The sequence below is a fragment of the Clarias gariepinus genome, chromosome 21 (genome assembly GCF_024256425.1).
Source record: "Clarias gariepinus isolate MV-2021 ecotype Netherlands chromosome 21, CGAR_prim_01v2, whole genome shotgun sequence".
NCBI lineage: Eukaryota > Metazoa > Chordata > Actinopteri > Siluriformes > Clariidae > Clarias > Clarias gariepinus.
Window position 1 is genome coordinate 28,992,501 of NC_071120.1, and position 25,000 is coordinate 29,017,500.

The 25,000-nt window shown below is 48.1% G+C and overlaps 1 protein-coding gene across 1 annotated transcript in view; it reads left to right on the top strand.

The window, feature by feature from the left end:
- Positions 1 to 25,000, top strand: part of si:dkey-215k6.1 (transmembrane protein 132D) — a 124,805-nt gene that overhangs the window by 41,447 nt on the left and 58,358 nt on the right. The window contains exons 2-3 of the mRNA XM_053480391.1: positions 3,668 to 4,553; positions 24,429 to 24,569. Of these exons, the coding sequence (XP_053336366.1) occupies positions 3,668 to 4,553; positions 24,429 to 24,569 (1,027 nt within the window). The remainder of the gene's footprint in view (positions 1 to 3,667; positions 4,554 to 24,428; positions 24,570 to 25,000) is intronic.

Below are 25,000 nucleotides of genomic sequence, written 5' to 3' on the forward strand. Positions count from 1 at the left end.
TGTCCTGTCCAGGTTCTCCTCCATGTCCTGTCTAGTTCTGTATCATGTCTCCTCTCTGTTTTGTCTCATGTCCTGTCAGAGTTCTTTTCTGTGAAGTACTGGTGCTAAGGCATCACCAGATGTCACTGGAGGTCTGTCCATTGTGGGCGTGGCCTGTTCAGTGTCTAACCTTGGTCTGGTGTGTGAGTAATCCTCTTCACCTGGTTAACTGCAGTGGGTTCGGAGCTCCTGACTCCACGGTGGAGTGGCGTGAGCTGATCGAGGAGATTAGGGACGTCACGCTCAGAGCTGAGCGGATAAAAAATGTCAGGTGATGTTGGTTCAGGGGAGTATTCGGAGTTCAGTGATAAACAGTGGGGGAGGGGCTTACTGTCTGATTATGACCTCTTATAACCCCTCACGGCTGTACAGGAGCACTTCCTCTAACCAGAAGTCGTGTGAGTGCTGCGTCTCTGATCCCCGGCACGTCTGATCCCCGGCACGTCTGATCCCCGGCACGTCTGATCCCCGCCACATCTGATCCCCCCCATGTCTGATCCCCGGCACGTCTGATCCCCGCCACGTCTGATCCCCGCCATGTCTGATCCCCGCCACGTCTGCCTCCGGCGTATTTAGCGCTGATGATTAGCTGCATTTCAGCGCTGTCTCCTCCTGCGCCGCCGCCTCACAGTCGCACCCCGCGCCGCCGCCGCTGTGACAGTCCGGGAAGTACAGCGGCTTCCTCTGAGCGCGCCTGTCATGAATAAATGAATAAAGAGTGAAAAATAACCTGCGCACAGATTCCTAACTTCTGTCTTCTTGCTGATTCAGAGTTTCAGCCTCGCTTTGCAATTCCAAACAGTCACAGAATAAACAGGTCTACTGAGAGCGGCCGAGTGGGCGGAGCTTAGAGCTTCAGGCTGTAGCACAGAGAAACGCTCAGGGTTCGAACACTAAAGACCGACTTATTGAGTTTATATAAACGTCTGATTAATAAATACAAACTACTCCTTATAAGGACGTCCTGCTGTGTGTGTGTGTGCGTGTGTGTGTGTGTGTAGTTTAGATACTCCACACTGTGTGTTTGGGTCAGGAAAGAAGCGTAAACACACACACACACACACACACACACACACACACACACACACAGTACCTGCTGTTTCTCAGTCAGTCGGACCGGGGCTCTGGAGTGTGTGTGCTGGGATCTCTGGGCGCGAAGCAGGAATACACACACACACACACACACACACACACACACACACTTACGAATAATTTATAGAAGCCAATACACTTGCTTTGGGAATGCTGACATCATCTCCTACAACACACACACACACACACACACACACACACACACACACACACATATGATTGGTGGGAGTCTTTCATGAAAAAGTGACAGCGAGTCGAGTTCACTAACGTGTCTGAGGTCGAGAGAGTGTGATATTACACAGTACAGGTGTTTCATTCGTGTGTGTGTGTGTGTGTGTGTGTACATGTGTGCATGCAGGAAAAAAATAAGCGTGTGTGTGTCTGTGTGTGACAGCAAGAGGAAGAGAGAAAATGCTCACACACAGCTCAGAATTCTGCGGCCTTTGTTTTGACAGCTGCTGTGTGACGGTGCTGACAAAAATACTGTCTCTCTTCTGTTCTCACTGTCTCACTGTCTGTCTGTCTGTCTCACTGTCTGTCTGTCTCACTGTCTTTCTCACTGTCTCACTGTCTGTCTGTTTATCTGTCTCTCACTGTCTGTCTTACTGTATGTTTCCCTGTCTGTCTTCTCATCTTTCTTGGTGTCTGTCCCTCTCCCTGTCTCTCTCCTTCTGTCTCTCTCTCTGTAGGGATTAATGTGTGCTGTGATGAGGTACATGAACTTCATTATATTTTCACACCTTGACTGTCCACACACACACACACATACACACACACACACACGCACACACACATTGTTTCTAAATCAGCAGGAAGCAGTAACAGCATTTCATTTGTTTTTTTTCCTTATTATTTACCCATGACTGAAACGTAAAAATGCAGAAGTGTTGTGTCTCCCTGAAGCCGTACACATCTGTCCAGCTGTTCTACTCCAGACCCTCTCTGAGCCTCATTAATCTCTCACGCGTTCCTCAGAGGGAGTCCGCGCTCCCCGAGCTCCGGGTACAGAGCCGCTCCTGAGCGCAGCGCTACGCTCCTGCGGCACCGGGACAGTCTGCCGTCAATCACACTCAGGGGGCGGGGCAATTGGGCATGCGGTGGTATCACGCGGCAGGATGGGGTGATGAAGGGGAGGACACTGTGGAGTGAAAAGACAAGAAAGATGATTAGAGACGAGTGAAAGGAAACACTGAGGAAACAAAGTTAATAAAATTAAAGAGAACAAAGAAAACTAACGAGTTTGAAAAAAAAAAAGAAAAGATTTAGAATTGTAGAGACAGAAAGAGGAAAGAGACAGGGAGAGACAGGGTTAGAGAAAAAGCAAGCGAGAGAGAGAGAGAGAGACAGGGTTAGAGAGCAACAGAGAGAGAGAGAGAGAGAGAGGGTTAGAGAGAGACAGGGTTAGAGAGAGACAGGGTTACAGATAGAGACAGAGACGGGGTTAGAGAGACAGGGAGAAAGAGAGAGACAGAGACAGGGTTAGAGAGAGACAAGGAGGGACAGGGTTGGGGAGAGACAGAGAGACAAGGTTAGAGAGAGACAGGGAGAGACAGAGAGACAGGGTTAGAGACAGGGTTAGAGAGAGACAGGGTTAGAGAGAGACAGGGAGAGACAGAGAGACAGGGTTAGAGACAGGGTTAGAGAGAGACAGGGAGAGACAGAGAGACAGGGTTAGAGACAGGGTTAGAGAGAGACAGGGTTAGAGACAGAGAGACAGGGTTAGAGACAGGGTTAGAGAGAGACAGGGTTAGAGAGAGACAGGGAGAGACAGAGAGACAGGGTTAGAGACAGGGTTAGAGAGAGACAGGGAGAGACAGAGAGACAGGGTTAGAGACAGGGTTAGAGAGAGACAGGGTTAGAGACAGAGAGACAGGGTTAGAGACAGGGTTAGAGAGAGACAGGGTTAGAGAGAGACAGGGTTAGAGACAGAGAGACAGGGTTAGAGACAGGGTTAGAGAGAGACAGGGAGAGACAGAGAGACAGGGTTAGAGACAGGGTTAGAGAGAGACAGGGAGCGAGACGGTTAATATTTCAGCAGGTTGTTCTATAAACACTGCGGTGCTGAATGTGTTAATGTGATTGATCACAGTGCAGAGTGATTCATCACCGTCTACACACACACACACACACACAGAGTCCACCCAGAGAGAGAAAGTGTGTGTGTGTGTGTGTATGTGTGTGTGTGTGTGTGTTACACACTGACAAGGCGATGTGTGTGTTAGTTCATTTCTTGCTGTGTGTGTTTCTGAACTTTATTGCTGTAAAGAAGTAAGATTATTGTTTCATGCCCACACACACACACACACACACACACACAGGCTTCTCTTGCAGTGTATAAATGAGGTTCTCCACAAAGTTTTTTTGAAAAAAAAGAATAAACTTCTGATGTAAAAAGATGAAAGAGCTCCAGGAGAGAGTTACAGTTTACAGATAATAACTCATTACGTTGTTTATTGTTTACTTTTTAAATTGAAAATGGCGTTCTCTTCTTTCCTCCTCTCTCTCTCTCTCTCTCTCTCTCTCTCTCTCTCTGTAGTGAGCGAGGGGCGGGCCGGCGTGATGATGTCAGAGACACTCCCTCGTTTCTCCTCCGCGTTTCCTTCGTCCCTCCCCATTTCCTGTCACCTGCACGGCGCCGACTCCTCCTTCTTCCTCGTCCGTGACTCTCCACAGGAAGTGATGCGTAATGGCACTCTGAGCTCTCTCACTCAGCCCTTCTATCTCCACCCGCTACACTCTGGCTCCGCCCCTTCACTGTCTGTCAACTGTACCTATGGCAACCTCACTGCCGAGGCCCTGGTACCTCCGGAGCTCATCCAGAGGGCGTGGTCGACCCCCAGCCCTAGCCCCGCCTCTTCATCTAGACCGATTTTGGGTTGGAAAGTGAAGGCTCACCTGCTGAGCTCGACTGTAGGGGCGGAGCAGCCTCAGGTGCATGTCCTGTTCTATCTAATCGGACACAGGTGGAAGGAGACGGAGGTTCCTCTGGAGGACTTGCCGTGCGTTCGGGTCGTAGGGACACGCGACCAATCAGATGTCTCGGTCTCCGCTGCCTGCAGACTGCAGGGCATTCTGGGAATGTGTGTGGTCCAGCTGGGCGTGCCCACTTCCTGGTTCAGTCCGGTGCTGAGCCGCAGACGGCTGCAGGAGCCGACCATGGAGCTGCACTTTTCCTTGTGGCCTGCAGAGGGCGAGAACGGAGAGTGCGCAGGCGGTAGGGAGCGAAGGAAGGTGGTAGTGGACATGCGGCGGATCGGGACGGTGACCCTGACCACCGGGGACAGTAAGAGAGACGGGGCGCGGGTGAGACTGGACCGGAACGTGGAGATCCTCACGCCGTCTCGTCCCGTCAAACAGGGACAGAACGTCAAGTTTAGGATCCTGCTGAACACCGCGTCTACAACTGAACAGCTCACACTTAGGTACAGTGTAACACACACACACACACACACACACAAATAAAGGTATGGTGTAATGCACACACCATCTGTATAGATGAATCTCTCTCCCTCCCTCTGTGTCTCTCTCACTCAGTTCCTGTCTCACCCTTAGTGCAGGAGTGTCTCTGACGGCTGATGGATGAGTGATGTTCAGCAGTGTGCAGAGTGTTTGCTTAGCGTAATAATGAGTGTTTAATGTGAAATTGTGTGTGATTCCTGCTGCTACGTCAGCGTTATGACGATGATGAGAGTGTGTGTGTGTGTGTGTGTGTGTGTAGGAATTTGGCGGTCAGAGATGTTGAGATTTACACTGAAGTAGAAGAAACTTTTCAGAGACAGGAGGTGGTGAATCTGCGAGGGGGAGGGGTGGATCTGCCTGGGGGGAGGGGGGGGGGGAGTGGCGGGGTGGATCTGTCTTTGTGTATCTGCCGAGGTTGGGGGGGGGGGCGGGGGGTGGGGGGATCCACTTCATGAAAGTTTTTGTGAAACACAATCGTAATCCTATTAGGCGCAGTATGACATGGGTGCCAAAACTTTTGAAAGCGCGTGGAGAGCAGTAATCAGACTGCTGCATTATTCATGAGTGGACTCGGACGGCCGAGTCGGAGCTGCAGTGAGAGGACGCAGATGGAAACCTGAACACACTGAGCACTGAGGCAGACAGAATATTCCCATGATGCTTTGCACAGGATGTGAGAGTTACAGTGAAGTGTAAACAAAATCTATATTCTGAATTCTAGAGCAGAGTGGAGAAACTCGGCTGCGAACAGAGACAGTGTTAAAGTGAAGAACAAAGACCTTCAGGATAAGAGATGATTTTTAAACAAATCTCCAAAATAATTAATTATTTATTTATTTTATTGAATATTTTTTTTATTTATTTACGGAGACAGGACACACACTTAGGGACATCAGGAGCGTCAGTGAAGTCAGACCTCGTCCCAAGACTTGAGCATGATGTGTCTCTAATGTGTGTCTGATGCAGTATGTGTCCATGAATGTCTCATGGATCTCTAACGTGTGTCCAATGCGTATTTGCAGTGTCTTTAATGTGTATCTGATGTCTCTTTTCTCATGCATGGTGTGATTTATGTGATTTAAGTGATGTGGCCCTGATGTTGGTCCAATGTATGTCCAAAGTGTATTTGATGTACCTACTGTACAGTATTTGTCTCTGATGTGTCCATGATGTCTCTCTAATGTGATTCTGATGAGTATCCGATGTCCTTGGTGTTGCTAATGTGTGTCTGATGTGTGTCAACCATGTTTCTGACATGTCTCTGATGTCCATGGTGTGTCCTTGATGCTCGACATGCTTCAAATGTGTCTCTGATATGTGTCCGAGAGACAGAGAGAGGGTGAGATGTGTGTCTGATGTGTTTCTGATGTCCCTGGTGTGTTTTCGATGTCTTTGGTGTTGTCTGATGTGGCCTCATATACTGCTCAGGTGTCTGATATGTGTCCGATGTGTCTCCAGTACATCTTGGATGAGTGTCTAATGAGTGTCTGATGAGTGTCTGATGTGTGTCTGATGTGTGTCTGATGAGTGATGATATTTGTTTCCCAGAGCAGAGCTTCGAGTATGGCGGCCTGTCCATGGCTGTGTTCTAATTCACAGTCTTTAAGACTCTGTGCTGAATATTTACGGTGTCACTACACAGGGTATTAGCATGGCGGTTGGGACACAGCCAGGGAGTGTCTGTGTGATGATGTTATTACGTCCCTCCTGTTCCTAACACAGGGGTGAGGACGCAGCTGATAAAAAGCACATCAGACTTTTCTGTGTGAGGCTCTGGAGTGCACTGCGGTTTGGGTCATGTCCCGATTCTAAATCTATAAATCTGTGTCTTCTTATGCGTCCTCACACACTTCCTTCCTTTCGCAGGCCAGAGCTGCTCAGATGCTCCCTACTGAATACAGGAGAGACGGGGTGACATTGAGGTTACACACATACACACACACGCACACACACACACGCACACACACACACACACACACACACACACACACACACACACACACACACACACACACACACACAGAGGTTCTTATTGTTACTGTGTCTCTGTCAGTCCTGTAGTGTCCCACAGAGCACCAGGATACTACTGATTTAGTCTCTCTCCCCTCTCTCTCTCTTCTCGTCTCTCTCTCTTCCCGTCTCTCTCTCTCTCTTCCCGTCTCTCTCTCCGTCTCTCTCTCTCTCTCCTCGTCTCTCTCTCCCTGTCTCTCTCTCTCTCTCCTCGTCTCTCTCTCTCTCTCTCCCCCGTCTCTCTCTCTCTCTCTCTCTCCCCGCTCTCTCTCTCTCTCTCCCCGTCTCTCTCTCCCTGTCTCTCTCTCTCTCTCTCTCTCTCCTCGTCTCTCTCTCTCTCTCTCCTCGTCTCTCTCTCTCTCTTTCCCCGTCTCTCTCTCTCTCCTCGTCTCTCTCTTCCCGTCTCTCTCTCTCTCTCTCTCTCTGTCTCTCTCTTCCCCGTCTCTCTCTCCGTTGCTCTCTCTCCGTCTCTCTCTCACTCCCTCTCACTCAGTAGTGTGCACTTGGTCAGGCCGTGAGGATCATTAGAACTCGTTAAGAGATCTGATCGCGCTAAGAGGAAAAAAACCCTCCCATAATCCCCTGGGACACACCCACTGAAAATGGATTCACACTAACTAACGTTTACATTTCTCTCTGACGTTCATACATTTCTCACTCTGTGGGCGTGTGTGGGTTTTAATCCACACTCTATATTCAGTATCTCATTCCCATTTAGGGAAGAGGGTGTGCACTACATTCACACCTGCTCATTGACCTCCAGCCACTAGGGGGCTTTAATATTTTTCAATAGATTTAATGTGATTTATTGTAGCTTGAACACCTTTAGGAAACGATTAAAATATTTCATGCCTCATCCTAATAGATTATTCTTGATGATAGTCTAATTAATCTCTTTGTATATAGTATTAACCCCGCCCCTAGGGGTGTGTCATGCTCTACTCTAATAAGAATACATTTTGGGAATTCTGTTAACGTTAAATAGAGCAGAGTTTGCCTGCTTTGGCAACCATGTGACTTTAAGGTGGGGGTGTGGCCTGGTGGATCTCGGACACTATTGGCTGTTGGGCAAATCATCACACACGGCAACACACTGACGCCCAGGATCGTATAACAGTTCTCGATCTGCGCCAAGAAGAAACTTCAGCGTGTGAACAGAGGATAATCGAACGATTAGGAAAAGAATTGTAAAGCGTTTATACCTGGAGTAGGCGTAAAGTCAAATTCCACACTGTTTCCATGGTAACCGTTAGCTACATTATCACGTTATCCGCGGAATTCTCTGCTGCTGCTGTTCCGCATGACATCAATATAACTGTCAGATCAATTTAAAGAGGAATCTGTTCGGATCTGGAGTATACATTACAGCGCTTATACGAGCTGAGCGCTGAGACGTTTAGCCGAGCGCTCGGTCTGAACACGAGCCACGGAAGATAAAGGAGCTCCTTCATTCAGCCTCCTCAAACAAGGCATACTGTGTGTGTGTGTGTGTGTGTGTGTGTGTGTGTGTCTGTGTGTGTGTGTGTGTATGTGTGTGTGTGTGTGTGTGTGTAGGGATTACTTGGCTTTATAAGGATCAGGTAAAGGCTACTCAGCTCTTAAAAGCATCCATACAGCCTTGATCTACAACACACACACACACACACACACACACACACACACACACACACACACACACACACACACAGAGGTTCTTATTCTTATTCTTATAACATTAAGTGTTATTGAGCTCCATAGAAACAGTTCACTTGATCTCTAATTTCACAGTGTGTGTGTGTGTGTGTGTGTGTGTGTGTGTTTCTATTTTAAGAGAATTACATCCTCGACTAACGGCACATTTAACATCTTCACTGGAGGAATCCCTTTAACACTCATCAACTTCAGCATCAGCTCTGCCTCACTACTGCCCCTCAGCCTCACTACTGCCCCTCAGCCTCACTACTGCCCTACTGCCCCTCAGCCTCACTACTGCCCCTCAGCCTCACTACTGCCCCACCAGACTCACTACTGCCCCTCGGCCTCACTACTGCCCCTCAGACTCACTACTGCCCCTCGGCCTCACTACTGCCCCTCAGCCTCACTACTGCCCCTCAGCCTCACTACTGCCCCTCAGCCTCACTACTGCCCCTCAGCCTCACTACTGCCCTACTGCCCCTCAGCCTCACTACTGCCCCTCAGCCTCACTACTGCCCCTCAGACTCACTACTGCCCCTCGGCCTCACTACTGCCCCTCAGACTCACTACTGCTTCACTGCCCCTCAGCCTCACTACTGACCCTCAGCCTCACTACTGCCCCTCGGCCTCACTACTGCCTCTCAGACTCACTACTGCTTCACTGCCCCTCAGCCTCACTACTGCCCCTCAGACTCACTACTGCCCCTCGGCCTCACTACTGCCCCTCAGACTCACTACTGCCCCTCGGCCTCACTACTGCCCCTCGGCCTCACTACTGCCCCTCAGACTCACTACTGCCCCTCGGCCTCACTACTGCCCCTCAGACTCACTACTGCCCCTCAGCCTCACTACTGCCCTACTGCCCCTCAGCCTCACTACTGCCCCTCAGCCTCACTACTGCCCCTCAGACTCACTACTGCCCCTCGGCCTCACTACTGCCCCTTGGCCTCACTACTGCCCCTCAGACTCACTACTGCTCCTCGGCCTCACTACTGCTTCACTGCCCCTCAGCCTCACTACTGCCCCTCAGCCTCACTACCGCTCTACTGCCCCTCAGCCTCACTACTGCCCCTCAGCCTCACTACTGCCCCTCAGACTCACTACTGCCCCTCAGACTCACTACTGCCCCTCAGACTCACTACTGCCTTACTGCCCCTCAGTCTCACTATTGCTCTACTGCCCCTCAGCCTCACTACTGCCCTACTGCCCCTCAGTCTCACTACTGCCCCTCAGCCTCCTTATACCTCCTTAGTCTAATTGAATGGATCGTTTTGTCTACAGGGTTGGGTTGCCAGCTTTTCGACTAACTGTATCTGAGCACTTGGGGGGTCCATCATTGATGACCCGATGGTGTTGGGGCTCGAACCAGTGACCTCCTGCTCTGCAGTCTAATTTTTTCTCCTTATGATTCCCCTTTAGCAGTAATATTGGCTTGAGTTTGCCCCTCATTAATGCTTCATTACTCAGTGGCATCGTTGCCCCCTGTTGACTGGAACTCAGTAGTTATTAAGTTAATCCGATGATTAAAGTTGGATTCTCTTCCCCCAGTGCTGTTCTCATCGTTTTCACCTCCCAGCTCGTTAATATTTAAATTAATTTATCTAATGGTGAGTTGTACCTTTAACTGATTCGCTTCTGGCTATAAGCCATGCCCACATTTCCATATATGGAAGGGTATTGCTTACAGTCATTAGATAAAAACAGGAAATGTGGGTACACTTGCATCTGGTCTGTCACACACACACACACACACACACACACACACACACACACACACACACATTAACTAATTATTAATCACCACAATAGGGAATTAGACGGGGTATTTAGTGACGCAGTAATCTCCCATATGGTACGATCGGGTTCTCCAAATAACGGCCAGTTCTCAGATGCTGATGAGAAAATGCTAACGAGGTTAGCAAGCCGCTACACTTCATTAGTGTGAGTGTCAGTGCAGAGATAACACACACACACACACACACACACACACACACACACACACACATCATTAGAGAGAGAGGCGTGTGGGGGGATCCTCTCATCTTCTGTTCCACTCGTTCTCTCCAGTTGAAGTGTGTGTGTGTGTGTGTGTGTGTGTGTGTGTGTGTTGGTGTTTGGAGTGCAGCCTAAGTGCTGTCAGTGCCATTGTCTCTCTCTCTCTCCCAGGGCCTTGTGTCCAAAGAGGAACAATAGCTGTGTGTGTGTGTGTGTGTGTGTGTGTGTGTGTGTGTGTGTGTGTGTGTGTGTGTTGACAGTGAAGTGCTTGTGCAGATAAGTGTGTGTGGGTCTAGAATAAGCCCACACACACACACACACACACACACACACACAGTGTCATTAGGGTAATGGAGGGATGGATGGAGAAGTACTGTAATTACGCATGAATAAGGATGAATAACAGTCATATTAATGATTTTTCCTTTTTTATCTCTTCGTCTCTTCAGGTCAGGAAGATTGCACTACATCGACTCTGTAACTTTTTAAACTGTTTTTTCTTATTTTCATTTTTAAACACATTTCTAAAGCTGTTAAATTGGACTTGCTGTATGTAAGCTGTGGCTCTGTCCTGAATGCAGATTTAGTGCCAGTGCACATGGAGTGCACTAATTAGTGTGTACAGCACTGACACTATGTTACTATACATACGCAGTATGTAACTACTGCCTGCCCACCACTGGGACCAGTTACAGATCAGTTACAGACCAGTTACAGGGCAGTTACACACCAGTTACAGAGCAGTTACACACCAGTTACAGACCAGTTACAGACCAATTACACACCAGTTACAGACCAGTCACAGACCAGTCACAGACCAGTCACAGACCAATTACACACCAGTTACAGATCAGTTACAGACCAGTTACACACCAGTTACACACCAGTTACAGAGCAGTTACACACCAGTTACAGACCAGTTACACACCAGTTACAGACCAGTTACAGACCAGTCACAGACCAATTACACACCAGTTACAGACCAGTTACAGACCAGTCACAGACCAGTCACAGACCAATTACACACCAGTTACAGACCAGTCACAGACCAATTACACACCAGTTACAGACCAGTCACAGACCAGTTACACACCAGTCACAGACCAGTTACACACCAGTTACACACCAGTTACAGACCAGTTACAGACCGTCCAGTAGGAGGACGTGTCTGTGTGTCACCTGGAGTTTCAATTAAAATCATATGTGATTACATGAGTATATTTATAAATATTTAAGTTTATATGAGACACATTTATACTCGTACACGACTCCTTATTAACTGCTAAAGCGAATTATTTTATCGGAATTGTACTGATGTAAAATCAACAATATGCAGATGAATTTCTGACTTTGTGTAAGAGTGGGTGTGGCCTCTTAGTAAAAGGAAGCATGTCCAACGTGTATAAGGAGGTGTGGCCTCTGTGTAAGTGGAGGTGTGGCCTCTGCATAAGAGTGGGTGTGGCTTATGTGTAAAAGGTGTGGCCTATGTATAGGGAGAGGTGTGGCTTCTGTGTAACAGGAGTTGTGGCCCCTTTGTAAGAGGAGGTGTGGCCTATGTATATAAGGAGGTGTGGCCTGTGCGTAGGAAAAGGTGTGGCCTGTGTGTAAGAGGAGGTGTGGCTTCTGTGTTAGTGTCTAATCTTATTTAAGGCGTGGCTTATCTGCCCTTGTCGCTTCTAGTCTCCTCCTCACTTTTTTCTTCACAGACACTGCTAGCCATATGGCAGTCTCACACACACACACACACACACACACACACACACACACACACACACACACACACACACAGGCCTTTCTCTCCATGGTGTGTGTGTGTTTTGTGGACTGGTGAATATGTGTGAGTGTGTGATGGACAGCGGTGCTGTGTGTGTGTGTGTGTGTGTGTGTGTGTGTGTCAGGGAAGCAGTTGATGATGAAGAGATGCCAGGACACAAACTGAGAGGACGGAATTAGAGATGGAATCCTGCTGATTTACACACACACACACACACACACACACACACACACACACACACACACACACCAGTGAGAGTGACTTTGGAATAGTTAGAGACAGACAGTAAGAGGAAGTTAGAAGTCATGTGCAGCGCGTCACAGACGTACTGATGAGAGCCGCCGTAGATGTGACCGTGTGTATGGTGATGTCACACTGATGTCGTCTCTCACACAGGTTACACACACACACGCACACACACACTTCCTGTAAAACGCTACACTGCTTCCAGCTTGTGATGGGTTTTTATAAACGATTTTTTAACGAATCTTTAAAGTGACTCAGATGAACGAGTCGTCTCGGAGAGTGATTCGTTCATGTTCTATTGGGCGCGCATGCACAAATCATCACAAAGCCTCCGTCTGTGTTATACAGGAAACAGAAGTGAGAAGTGAGGTTTGAGTCTTTTCGGTCCCGAGTCGTTCGTTCCTTTGTCACGTGACTCCCATAGACGCTACGCGGTGCAATAGATTAAAAAGAACAAACGACTCAGACTGGAAGATATAAGAGGTGATCTGCTCATTCTGTTTATTATGATATGTCCTTACATGCCTTGTAATATTTTCATAACTGGAACTAAAGAAATAAAAATTTTACTTTGTAATTTTATTTTTGATTAAAAGAACGAAATGAACTAAATAACTCAAAAAAAGATTCGTTCATTTTGATGACCGAGATTCAAAGAAACACTAAAATGATTCGAACTTCCCATCACTACTTCCAGCTAGCGAGAGATTGCGTGTGTGTTGCAAACTCAACCTGGTGGTGGGGGCGGAGTTATTCTGTCATCATGACAACCATCGAAAAAGAAATAAATTTTTAAGAAAAATGAAAGTTTGCATCGGAGGTGTCAGTAACTTTAATGCTAATGCTAATGCTAACGTGGCACAGAAAGCTGAAAAACAAATGTGTAGCTACATTTTAAAATCAACACGCAAACGTAAAGTTGTTAGTTAAACCGAGTCCGCTACACTGTAACAGGACGCTACAAGATAAATTAGCATATGCAAAACAGCAGTGTGTTAGGCCACGCCCACACTACGTGTGCTTCTGGAAACCTGAGATGCTTTAATATGGGGAGGAGTCCCCTAAAGTCCAGAACTACACACACTCGCATGAAAACTTGCAAGACGTGATGATAGAGAGACGTGATGGAGAGACGTGATGGAGATAGAGACGTGATGGAGAGAGAGAGCGAGACAGAGAGAGAGACGTGATGGAGAGAGAGGAACAGAGAGAGAGACATGATGGAGAGAGAGAGAGACGTGATGGAGAGAGAGAGAGAGACGTGATGGAGAGAGAGAGACAGAGAGAGATGTGATGGAGAGAGAGAGAGACAGAGAGAGAGACGTGATGGAGAGAGAGAGAGATGTGATGGAGAGAGAGAGAGACAGAGAGAGAGACGTGATGGAGAGAGAGAGAGACAGAAAGAGAGATGTGATGAGAGAGAGAGAGACAGAGAGAGAGACGTGATGGAGAGAGAGAGACAGAGAGAGACGTGATGGAGAGAGAGAGAGACAGAGAGAGAGACGTGATGGAGAGAGAGAGACAGAAAGAGAGACGTGATGGAGAGAGAGAGACAGAGAGAGAGACGTGATGGAGAGAGAGAGACAGAAAGAGAGACGTGATGGAGAGAGAGAGACAGAGAGAGAGACGTGATGGAGAGAGAGAGACAGAGAGAGATGTGATGGAGAGAGAGAGAGACAGAGAGAGAGACGTGATGGAGAGAGAGAGAGAGATGTGATGGAGAGAGAGAGACGGAGAGAGAGACGTGATGGAGAGAGAGAGAGACAGAAAGAGAGATGTGATGGAGAGAGAGAGAGACAGAGAGAGAGACGTGATGGAGAGAGAGAGACAGAGAGAGACGTGATGGAGAGAGAGAGAGACAGAGAGAGAGACGTGATGGAGAGAGAGAGACAGAAAGAGAGACGTGATGGAGAGAGAGAGACAGAGAGAGAGAGAGACGTGATGGAGAGAGAGAGACAGAAAGAGAGACGTGATGGAGAGAGAGAGACAGAGAGAGAGACGTGATGGAGAGAGAGAGAGAGATGTGATGGAGAGAGAGAGAGACGGAGAGAGAGACGTGATGGAGAGAGAGAGAGACAGAAAGAGAGATGTGATGGAGAGAGAGAGAGACAGAGAGAGAGACGTGATGGAGAGAGAGAGACAGAGAGAGACGTGATGGAGAGAGAGAGAGACAGAGAGAGAGACGTGATGGAGAGAGAGAGACAGAAAGAGAGACGTGATGGAGAGAGAGAGACAGAGAGAGAGACGTGATGGAGAGAGAGAGACAGAGAGAGAGACGTGATGGAGAGAGAGAGACAGAGAGAGAGACGTGATGGAGAGAGAGAGACAGAGAGAGATGTGATGGAGAGAGAGAGAGACAGAGAGAGAGACGTGATGGAGAGAGAGAGAGAGATGTGATGGAGAGAGAGAGAGACGGAGAGAGAGACGTGATGGAGAGAGAGAGAGACAGAAAGAGAGATGTGATGGAGAGAGAGAGAGACAGAGAGAGAGACGTGATGGAGAGAGAGAGACAGAGAGAGACGTGATGGAGAGAGAGAGAGACAGAGAGAGAGACGTGATGGAGAGAGAGAGACAGAAAGAGAGACGTGATGGAGAGAGAGAGACAGAGAGAGAGACGTGATGGAGAGAGAGAGACAGAAAGAGAGACGTGATGGAGAGAGAGAGACAGAGAGAGAGACGTGATGGAGAGAGAGAGACAGAAAGAGAGATGTGATGGAGAGAGAGAGAGACAGAGAGAGAGACGTGATGGAGAGAGAGAGACAGAGAGAGACGTGATGGAGAGAGAGAGAGACAGAGAGAGAGACGTGATGGAGAGAGAGAGACAGAAAGAGAGACGTGATGGAGAGAGAGAGACAGAGAGAGAGACGTGATGGAGAGAGAGAGACAGAAAGAGAGACGTGATGGAGAGAGAGAGACAGAGAGAGAGACGTGATGGAGAGAGAGAGAAAGATGTGATGGAGAGAGAGAGAGACGGAGAGAGAGACGTGATGGAGAGAGAGAGAGACAGAAAGAGAGATGTGATGGAGAGAGAGAGAGACAGAGAGAGAGACGTGATGGAGAGAGAGAGACAGAGAGAGACGTGATGGAGAGAGAGAGAGACAGAGAGAGAGACGTGATGGAGAGAGAGAGACAGAAAGAGAGACGTGATGGAGAGAGAGAGACAGAGAGAGAGACGTGATGGAGAGAGAGAGACAGAGAGAGAGACGTGATGGAGAGAGAGAGACAGAGAGAGAGACGTGATGGAGAGAGAGAGAGACAGAAAGAGAGATGTGATGGAGAGAGAGAGAGACAGAGAGAGAGACGTGATGGAGAGAGAGAGACAGAGAGAGACGTGATGGAGAGAGAGAGAGACAGAGAGAGAGACGTGATGGAGAGAGAGAGACAGAAAGAGAGACGTGATGGAGAGAGAGAGACAGAGAGAGAGAGACGTGATGGAGAGAGAGAGACAGAAAGAGAGACGTGATGGAGAGAGAGAGACAGAGAGAGAGACGTGATGGAGAGAGAGAGAGAGATGTGATGGAGAGAGAGAGAGACGGAGAGAGAGACGTGATGGAGAGAGAGAGAGACAGAAAGAGAGATGTGATGGAGAGAGAGAGAGACAGAGAGAGAGACGTGATGGAGAGAGAGAGACAGAGAGAGAGACGTGATGGAGAGAGAGAGACAGAGAGAGACGTGATGGAGAGAGAGAGAGACAGAGAGAGAGACGTGATGGAGAGAGAGAGACAGAAAGAGAGACGTGATGGAGAGAGAGAGACAGAGAGAGAGACGTGATGGAGAGAGAGAGACAGAGAGAGAGACGTGATGGAGAGAGAGAGACAGAGAGAGAGACGTGATGGAGAGAGAGAGACAGAGAGAGATGTGATGGAGAGAGAGAGAGACAGAGAGAGAGACGTGATGGAGAGAGAGAGAGAGATGTGATGGAGAGAGAGAGAGACAGAGAGAGAGACGTGATGGAGAGAGAGAGAGACAGAAAGAGAGATGTGATGGAGAGAGAGAGAGACAGAGAGAGAGACGTGATGGAGAGAGAGAGACAGAGAGAGACGTGATGGAGAGAGAGAGAGACAGAGAGAGAGACGTGATGGAGAGAGAGAGACAGAAAGAGAGACGTGATGGAGAGAGAGAGACAGAGAGAGAGACGTGATGGAGAGAGAGAGACAGAAAGAGAGACGTGATGGAGAGAGAGAGACAGAGAGAGAGACGTGATGGAGAGAGAGAGACAGAAAGAGAGATGTGATGGAGAGAGAGAGAGACAGAGAGAGAGACGTGATGGAGAGGTATTTTCAGACCACAGGATGGATAGAGTGAGGAAGCTCTTATCTGTCAGGTGCAGCTTGGGCGGGAAGTGTGCGTGTGTGTTCGTATATGTGTGTGTGTGTGTGTGTGTGTGTGTGTGGTGTCATCTGTCTCCGTGGTGATGTCTCTATTGACACACAGAGACACGTCCTTCAGTGTCATGCAAATTCCTCATGTTATTTATTCATTAGGAGTGTTTCTCGTGTGTGTGTGTGTGTGTGTGTGTGTGTGTGTGTGTGTGTGTGTGTGTGTTTAGTCCATAAAGGTCACTTCCTTGGACACTTTCCATCCACCCTGCATGTGTGTGTGTGTGTGTGTGTGTGTGTGAGAGAGAGAGAGAGAGACTGTCGCCTCTTTGTGCTCTTTATTTTCTGCTGTCTTCTCCTTTTGACTTCTTTAAAAACGTCTATTTAAACACACACACACACACACACACACACACACACACACACACTCTCTCAGAGTAAGAGTAGCTTCCAGTCCATTTAAAATGCAGAAACAATAAAATGTGAGTGGAGCTGATGGTTTTTCTTTATTTACTCCCTGAAGTGGAGTTAATCGATTTTCCACTCCAGTGTTCAGGGCTGGAAATTAACGCTGATAGCTGACGATGTTGTTCTGTCCAGCGCCGCCGAGCCGCTGCCTCCTCAGCGCCGGGAAACCAATCAGTGTGTGTAGACGTGAATTAAACACATTCCCCGACAGCCGAGAGCAAAGTGTTTATAACGGAGACGGAGTGTGAAGCTGACGTTCTGGTTCCGGTCCAAATCTCATCATGATATCGACCGTTCGACTGTAGTGACACGTTCCCATGGCAACCAACCGCCCCCGGTGTTGTCTCCGCCCTCACATTAAATATCTGTTTTATGTTTCTCGATCGTCACTGCATAAAAACACGTCAACTTTAATTACTGAAGTTAACGCAAAGTAAATCTCATTATCATCCAAACCTTTATAACTCTTTGATGATTTTGCTGAATGAAAACGTAACACAATTTGTTGCTCCTGCAAGAGAAGCGCATGTTTATGGCGTTACATTATCAGAAGTTGCGCGTGTTGAGGTGGTTAAGACATCAGCGTTTCTTTATAATCCTACAGGTGGCGCTCTGAACTATTCCCACTCTGGCATCCCGCGCGTTAGGAGTGAATTATTTGTAAATAAGGTTGTTTAGAAATAATAATGATGGCGGATGATGTAACAGAGATACGCGCGACTCAGTAACAGTGTAGCTTTGTGTTTAATTTAATGTTAATTTAAAGTTCAATGTTAAACTCTTGTATTTAAAGTTAGTTTGGGTAAGTGGGAAAACTAATGTTATAAAAAAGCGCTACATTTAATTACTTATATTCCGTTCAGTTGTGAAGCTGCTGATCTTATAAAATCTGAAAAAAATGTCATTTTAAATCTAGATTTTCATTAAATTGTAATACTTACAGAAACGCAATACGAATAGAATTGACACGATCGTTATAATATCGTATCAGGAGGTGACCGGTGATTTTCTTGTCCCTGCTGTGTCGTTGTGTTGATGGTTAAACCCCACACATACCGAAGTCTTTGTTGAAGAAGGCGTGGCCATGCATGATCAGAACGACCTTGGGTTCGTTCTCGTGCAGAGTCAAACACACTGTGACGTGTCCTGCAGTGAGCGCGAGCTTTAGTGACGTGATGGATTCTGACTGAAATCCCAGAAATGTTTCTGTAATTACATCACACACCTTCAAATGGGAAACTAATCCCGTCTGATCAGGGCTTAAATCCGAGTGATGGATCGTGAGTCTCGCTCGGGGCAAATGAAATCGTCTGTTAGTGTCCTGGTGCGTCTGTTTATTTAAAATCTCTATAAAAGTCAGATGTACGTGAAGTTGTTGTTGTTTGCTTGTGCAGCTGTTACAGCTGTGCTCGTTTGCTAAATCCGATGATTGACTCTGGTTAAGTAAGGCGTGTTAATGTGATTAGTATTTAATCTCACCGGCCTCGCCCCTTCCTGTTTCCTCCTGTACACCTCCATTTTCAGTCTCATTACCACTCGGTCCTGTCAGCTCCAGCCCAGCTTCACGTTCTGCACCAGTCGTCTCCACTCCACCGGCTCGTCTGATAAATACACGTCTGTCTTCTCCTTTTCTCTTTCCGCTGCTCTTAAACTCGACCGCTGCGCTCACACTTCCCCTGACCTCGACACAACCAATTACAGACTGATCTTCAACCTCCTTTTTTTTTTTTTGATGGACAGAGTGGTAGCCATGCAACCTAAAGCCCGACTTTCCTTTTCAGTCTCAAGCTTTCACACTCATCACATTACTGAACCTGCTCTCTCTGAGCTCTCCGGAGCAGGTTCCAGAGATCCTCTTCACCATCACTTTAAAATCTTCCCTTAATGGCTATTACAGCTCTCTGTCTGTTTATCAAATTAGGAAGACACTTCTCAAGGATTTTTTCCCAGCATGCTGCTCTTGTTGCACTTCACATCACTCGAGGTGTCCCTCAGGGCTCTGGTGTTGGTCCAATCATAATTAAAATCAACATGTTTCCTCGTGGTGATATAATCCCCTATCAGCGCTGCCGATAATACGCTTAGACTAAAACCGTTCACCGTGTGCACAGCTTTAACTTTTCATCTCATATTAATGTTCTTGTACAACATTGACTGATTTCACATTGTCAGGACGTATAAACTTGAGTTCTTCATGACCTTCCTGATTATTAAAATTCACTCTTTATTCAGGTTTGATCATGGCGGCTCCTCATTACGGCAGTGAGACGTCTGTACTGCTGAGTGCACACTATATGATTTCATCCCCACTGTCCCTGCTGCAGATTAATTTTCGTGATCTGCAACTTATGCGATAAATCACCGCGCAGTCTTTCTGCAAGCACTTGTGTAGCGAGGGCGCTCGCGCGAGACGACTTTCTTTGTCTGTGTGCTCTCGTGAATGCTTGTTTGATATTCTTGAAGATAAATCGAGTTTATCCAGTGTGAGGGGCTACATTTACGCTTTGCAGAGTTCAGGTGGCGCCTTTATCTAAGGCATATTATATTATATTATATTATATTATATTATATTATATTATATTATATTATATTATATCATATTATTTTATCTTATATTACAAAAGCCTTTAAAAAAAACTAAACATTGTGTTAATTTACTACAGCAGGCATGGGAAAAGCATCAGTATTTGGTAAATTTTTATATTTTCATGTTGGTTAAGTGTTTTTTTAAGTAGCGGAGACCCGTACAGTGCCTGAGGACGCCACCACTCGCATCTTCATCTTTCACACGTCATTAAGTTCCTGAGTTAAGCCTTTATTTCTCACATATACATTACAGCACAGTGAAATTCTTTCTTCACATATCCCAGTGTAACTGGGGTCAGAGTGCAGGGTCAGCCATGATACAGCGCCCCCTGGAGCACACAAGGTTAGGGGCCTCATTTAAGGGCCCAACAGCAGCAACCTGGTGGAGCTCGAACCTGCGACCTTTTGATCAGTTACTCAGAGCCTTAGCCCTCTGAACTAAGAGGCATCGTCCCTGGAAGATGTGAAACACGGGGTTGGTGTTGTGTAGGGGGGGGGAGCAAGCTCCAACTCCATCTCCCTGCTCCGAACGTCAGTTCAACAAAAGGTCTCTGAAAAGTAGACGCATGTTAAACTGATAGGGACAGACATTACTTTACACTTCAGTACATTTACATTCCTGTACACGCCGATACAGCAGGTGGCAGTGTGCACCTCGTTGGTTTGCCAGTAAACACAAAGAAGAAGAGGAAGAGGAGTACACATCAACTGGTCGCTCAGGTGTCTTCGTGCGACCTGAGAGATGGCCTGGACGATATATATTACTGCAACAGACACTTAACTTAATAACGATAAACATTGTCTGATACGATGGCTGGGTGAAAGCGTAGCGTTAGGAGACCATGGGCGTGTCTTAATTCGGGAGTCACGTCCTTTAAGAGACGCACCTGACAGTCGATTACATCAGAGCTTCTGATTCTTTGCGGGTCGGGGACGAGACCGGAAGAGACGATGGAGGACGCAGGGCCTGAGGATATTTTTAAAAAATTTGTTATGAACATAAAATATAAAATAAAATAATTTAGGAATTCCTGATAGACAGGTTTCTCATAGAATGTGGTTGAGTGTTAAGTCACATGACATGAACCAACAGTAGCTGGGCTCCGTAGACCAGATCGTCTCGTTTGGGTTCAGCCTTTGCTGTGAACTCAGTCAGCGGAGACGCGGCGCTCGAGGGAGAAGACGAGTGCTGAAAGCAGAGTGCGGAGCGCACGGGACAGCTCGGGAGTGGAGTGTGTGCCGTGATCAGAGCTCAGCTGTGTGTAAAGTGTGTAGAAGACGAGCTTCGACCAAAACCAGGAGCACAACACTTCAGTCCTGACGCTGTGTTCCTGAGTCACTGAGGTTATGTGTCTAATATTAATCATGTCTCAGTGGTGTGAGCTCAGTGGACCTGCTGGTGTTTTACTTTAACCGTCTTTAGTCAGTCTGACTCGGGGTGAGGTCCGTAAATGTGAGACTCTCTCTCCATCCTCATGTGCCTTGATTAAAAAGAAACATTCAATCTTTTTCTCCTGCTGTTTATAAAAAAACACAGTTTAGTAACAGCTCATTAAAATGATCAATAATTATCAACATCCACTGATATAAAAAAAGTTTCATAATAAAATTGTGTTCCATTTGGCCGAGCCGTACCTGAGACCCTCCATTAAATATTACAGTGTTTTCACACCTGATGCAGGAAGCCTGTACCCGAGGACACGCCCACCTGCACCCCACACTGACCCCGTCCCTGCACCCCACACTGACCCCGTCCCTGCACCCCACACTGACCCCCTCCCTGCACCCCACACTGACCCCCTCCCTGTACCCCACACTGACCCCCCTGCACCCCACACTGACCCCCCTGCACCCCCCCCTGCCCCCCCACACTGACCCCCCCTGCACCCCACACTGACCCCCTCCCTGCACCCCACACTGACCCCTCTGCACCCCACACTGACCCCCTCCCTGTACCCCAGACTGACCCCCCCTGCACCCCAGACTGACCCCCTGCACCCCAGACTGACCCCCCCCTGCACCCCACACTGACCCCCCCTGCACCCCACACTGACCCCCCTGCACCCCACACTGACCCCCCTGCACCCCACACTGACCCCCTCCCTGTACCCCACACTGACCCCCTGCACCCCACACTGACCCCCCCTGTACCCCACACTGACCCCCTCCCTGCACCCCACACTGACCCCCCTGCACCCCACACTGACCCCCCCTGCACCCCACACTGACCCCCCTGCACCCCACACTGACCCCCCCTGCACCCCACACTGACCCCCCTGCACCCCACACTGACCCCCCCTGCACCCCACACTGACCCCCCTGCACCCCACACTGACCCCCCTGCACCCCAGACTGACCCCCTGCACCCCACACTGACCCCCCCCTGCACCCCACACTGACCCCCCCTGCACCCCACACTGACCCCCCCTGCACCCCACACTGACCCCCCTGCACCCCAGACTGACCCCCTGCACCCCACACTGACCCCCCCCTGCACCCCACACTGACCCCCCCTGCACCCCACACTGACCCCCCCTGCACCCCCCTGCACCCCACACTGACCCCCCCTGTCCATCACTGTGACAGATGATTCACTGCAGCGGCTCACGATTATTATTAAGGTAAAGGAAGTTACGCTTCAGCCGAGAACCCCGACCATCCTGTAACCTGCCAGAGCCCTCACACACTACGTACGGATGGAAACGCGTTTAAGCTACACTGCAGTCTGTGGACTTGGGAGGAAACCAGATAACCCAGAGGAACACACACACACAGTCCAGAGGTGCACACTTTAAAGGTGCAGAGTTTTTATTTTCTCTGTACCTCCAGTTGTCTTCACAGTCCAGACGATCAGCTCCGCCTCCGTCTTCCCAGACGCTTCTTCCTCCATGTTTTCTGTTTCTGGTTCGTGTTAAACACAGTAGTGCAGTAGGAACCTCTATAGGCCGTCCTTTTTCTCTTGACAGAATTTGGGCATCAGGTGTGCTTCAGCAGGAATCTCTCCAGGTGAGAAATCTCCTTGTGTGTGTGTGTGTGTGTGTGTGTGTGTGTGTGTGTGAGCCCCATCTGTGTGTGTGTGTGTGTGTTCATACTGTATAATATGCATCGTGCAACGTCTACAAACCAGATCACAAGGAATAAAAGTGTTGGGTCGTACGTGGTGCAGTGGTTCTGAGGATCATCTCTCGTGTCCATGGACGTGAGACAGATTGTGTCCTCAGAACACACCTCTCTTCTCCGACCTGGGCCAGTAAAACACACCTGATTTCCTGAACAGTTCTAACTAGGACACTCTGATTGGCTGTTGTCTACAGACTAATACACTTATCAGAATTGTTCCTTTGTATGTCACCAACAACCACAGAAGGAAAAACCCTGATTCATGTTACAAGACAACAAAGCTGATGTCCGTCTGTCTCTGTCTCTGTCTCGTTCTTCAGAAGAGCACAAACTTCTCATTATCACTTCCAAAGTCACAGAGTTTTTCAGAGTTTCCTGTCCAGGCCTTTCTGTCCGAGTTTCTCCACCATGACGTCCTCTGGGGACTCCCGGTGTCTCCGTCACTTCTCTTCTACTGCGTCTCTCACGTCTCACTGAGACCACGACATCGCGTCCCAGTCTGCCTTGGAGGACTTGTTTCCCTGTTACAGAGACGCGTCAGGACGTATTTATCCTCCTTCTGTTGGAGGCTGTTCAGGAGTAGTAGTTATACACGTACTACAGTTTTCTTTCAATCATGTTTGTTCACTTTAAATACAGAAGCAAAGTGTTTATACACACACACACACACACACACACACACACACACACACACACACACACACAGTATGTTTGGTACAAAGGTTGCATCGCCCTTTGCACAAAAATCTGCAACTACACACTGAAACAGATCTGTGGATAAACAGTGTTAATCTACCTTTGTGTATTTGTGTGTGTGTGTGTGTGCGTGTGTGCGTGTGTGTGTGTGTGTGTGTGTGTGTGTGGAGATGCTGGATTGATTTGGAAGGGTAAACTTTCTGATCCCGATCCCAAGTTAATTAAATGCCAATTGGATTGGCCTGCAGACTTGAATGCCACCGTCTTCATGTCCAAATAAACACACACACACACACACACACACACACACACACACACACACACACACACACACACATGCAAATTCCTGACCTTTTTCTTTGGCTCCCTGGTTTTGGTCACTCGAGGACTTGCCCATCATCCTCAACGTCACATAATACAAACTAGCAGAACCTGAGAGTGTGTGCCTGTCTAACACACACACACACACACACACACACACACACACACACACACACACACACACACTCTGTTCTTATATAAGAGGGTGGGCAGCAGCTGTTTGTGGAAAATGAGGCCGTTTCCCCCAGATGTTCCTGTCCTTAAACAAGCACTTTTCTTCCATTTTTACATTTATTTTTTTATATATTTATCCACACACACACACACACACACACACACACACACACACCTACACACACACACACCTGAGACGGTGGAGAGATGGAAAGCTATAAAAAAAAAAAAACTTAGTTTCACATCACAGAAGCTTCACACATTTTCCTTGTTAAACTGTGGTTGCCGTGACGACGAGGTAACATCTGGGGCTGTGTCCCAAACACACACTCCTGCACAGCGTAAAACACCGCGCCCTGTTGTGTCGTGGCATGTGATGTGGGACAGGCTCCGCTGGCGTGTGTATCCCATCATGCTTTGTGTGTTGACTGACGCGTGTTGTCGACTCTTTTTAGGGCGCAGTATGGCCAAGGCATCAACTTCGTCGCGGTGAAGCCGAGCAACCTCGCTACGTGGGAAATCAAACAGGAAGTGGCTCCAGGCTCCGCCTCCTTTTCCATATTCTGTGCCAGAAAGAGCAGTTCGTCCAATGAGAGGTCAGTCCTGTTTTTTGCTCACTTCCTTCGTATTTGAACTCTTTTCGTTGCTATGGCGACCGGGCCTGCATACTGGGGCTACGTCATAAATCTCAGGATGTCGGAATAGTGTACTAATTGGATGGTGTTGGTTTGGGACGCAGCCCAGAGCTCCACGCTGTCCCTTATGGGAGGGAACACGTCTGTCCTCCTGAGACAAAAGTCTCAAACACACCTTCTGTTAAGTGTCCTGGATTTGGACAAGCGTATGGATGTATGTGTGTGTGTGTGTATGTGTGTGTGTGTATGTGCGTGTGTGTGTGTGTGTGCGTGTGTGTGTGTGTGTGTGTGTGTGTGTGTGTAAAGTATATGTTACAGATATCACGAGATGTTCATCCTCTTGTCGTTTCGCTTCCTCAGAATTTATGAAGGTTTCTTAGAGAGCACATCTC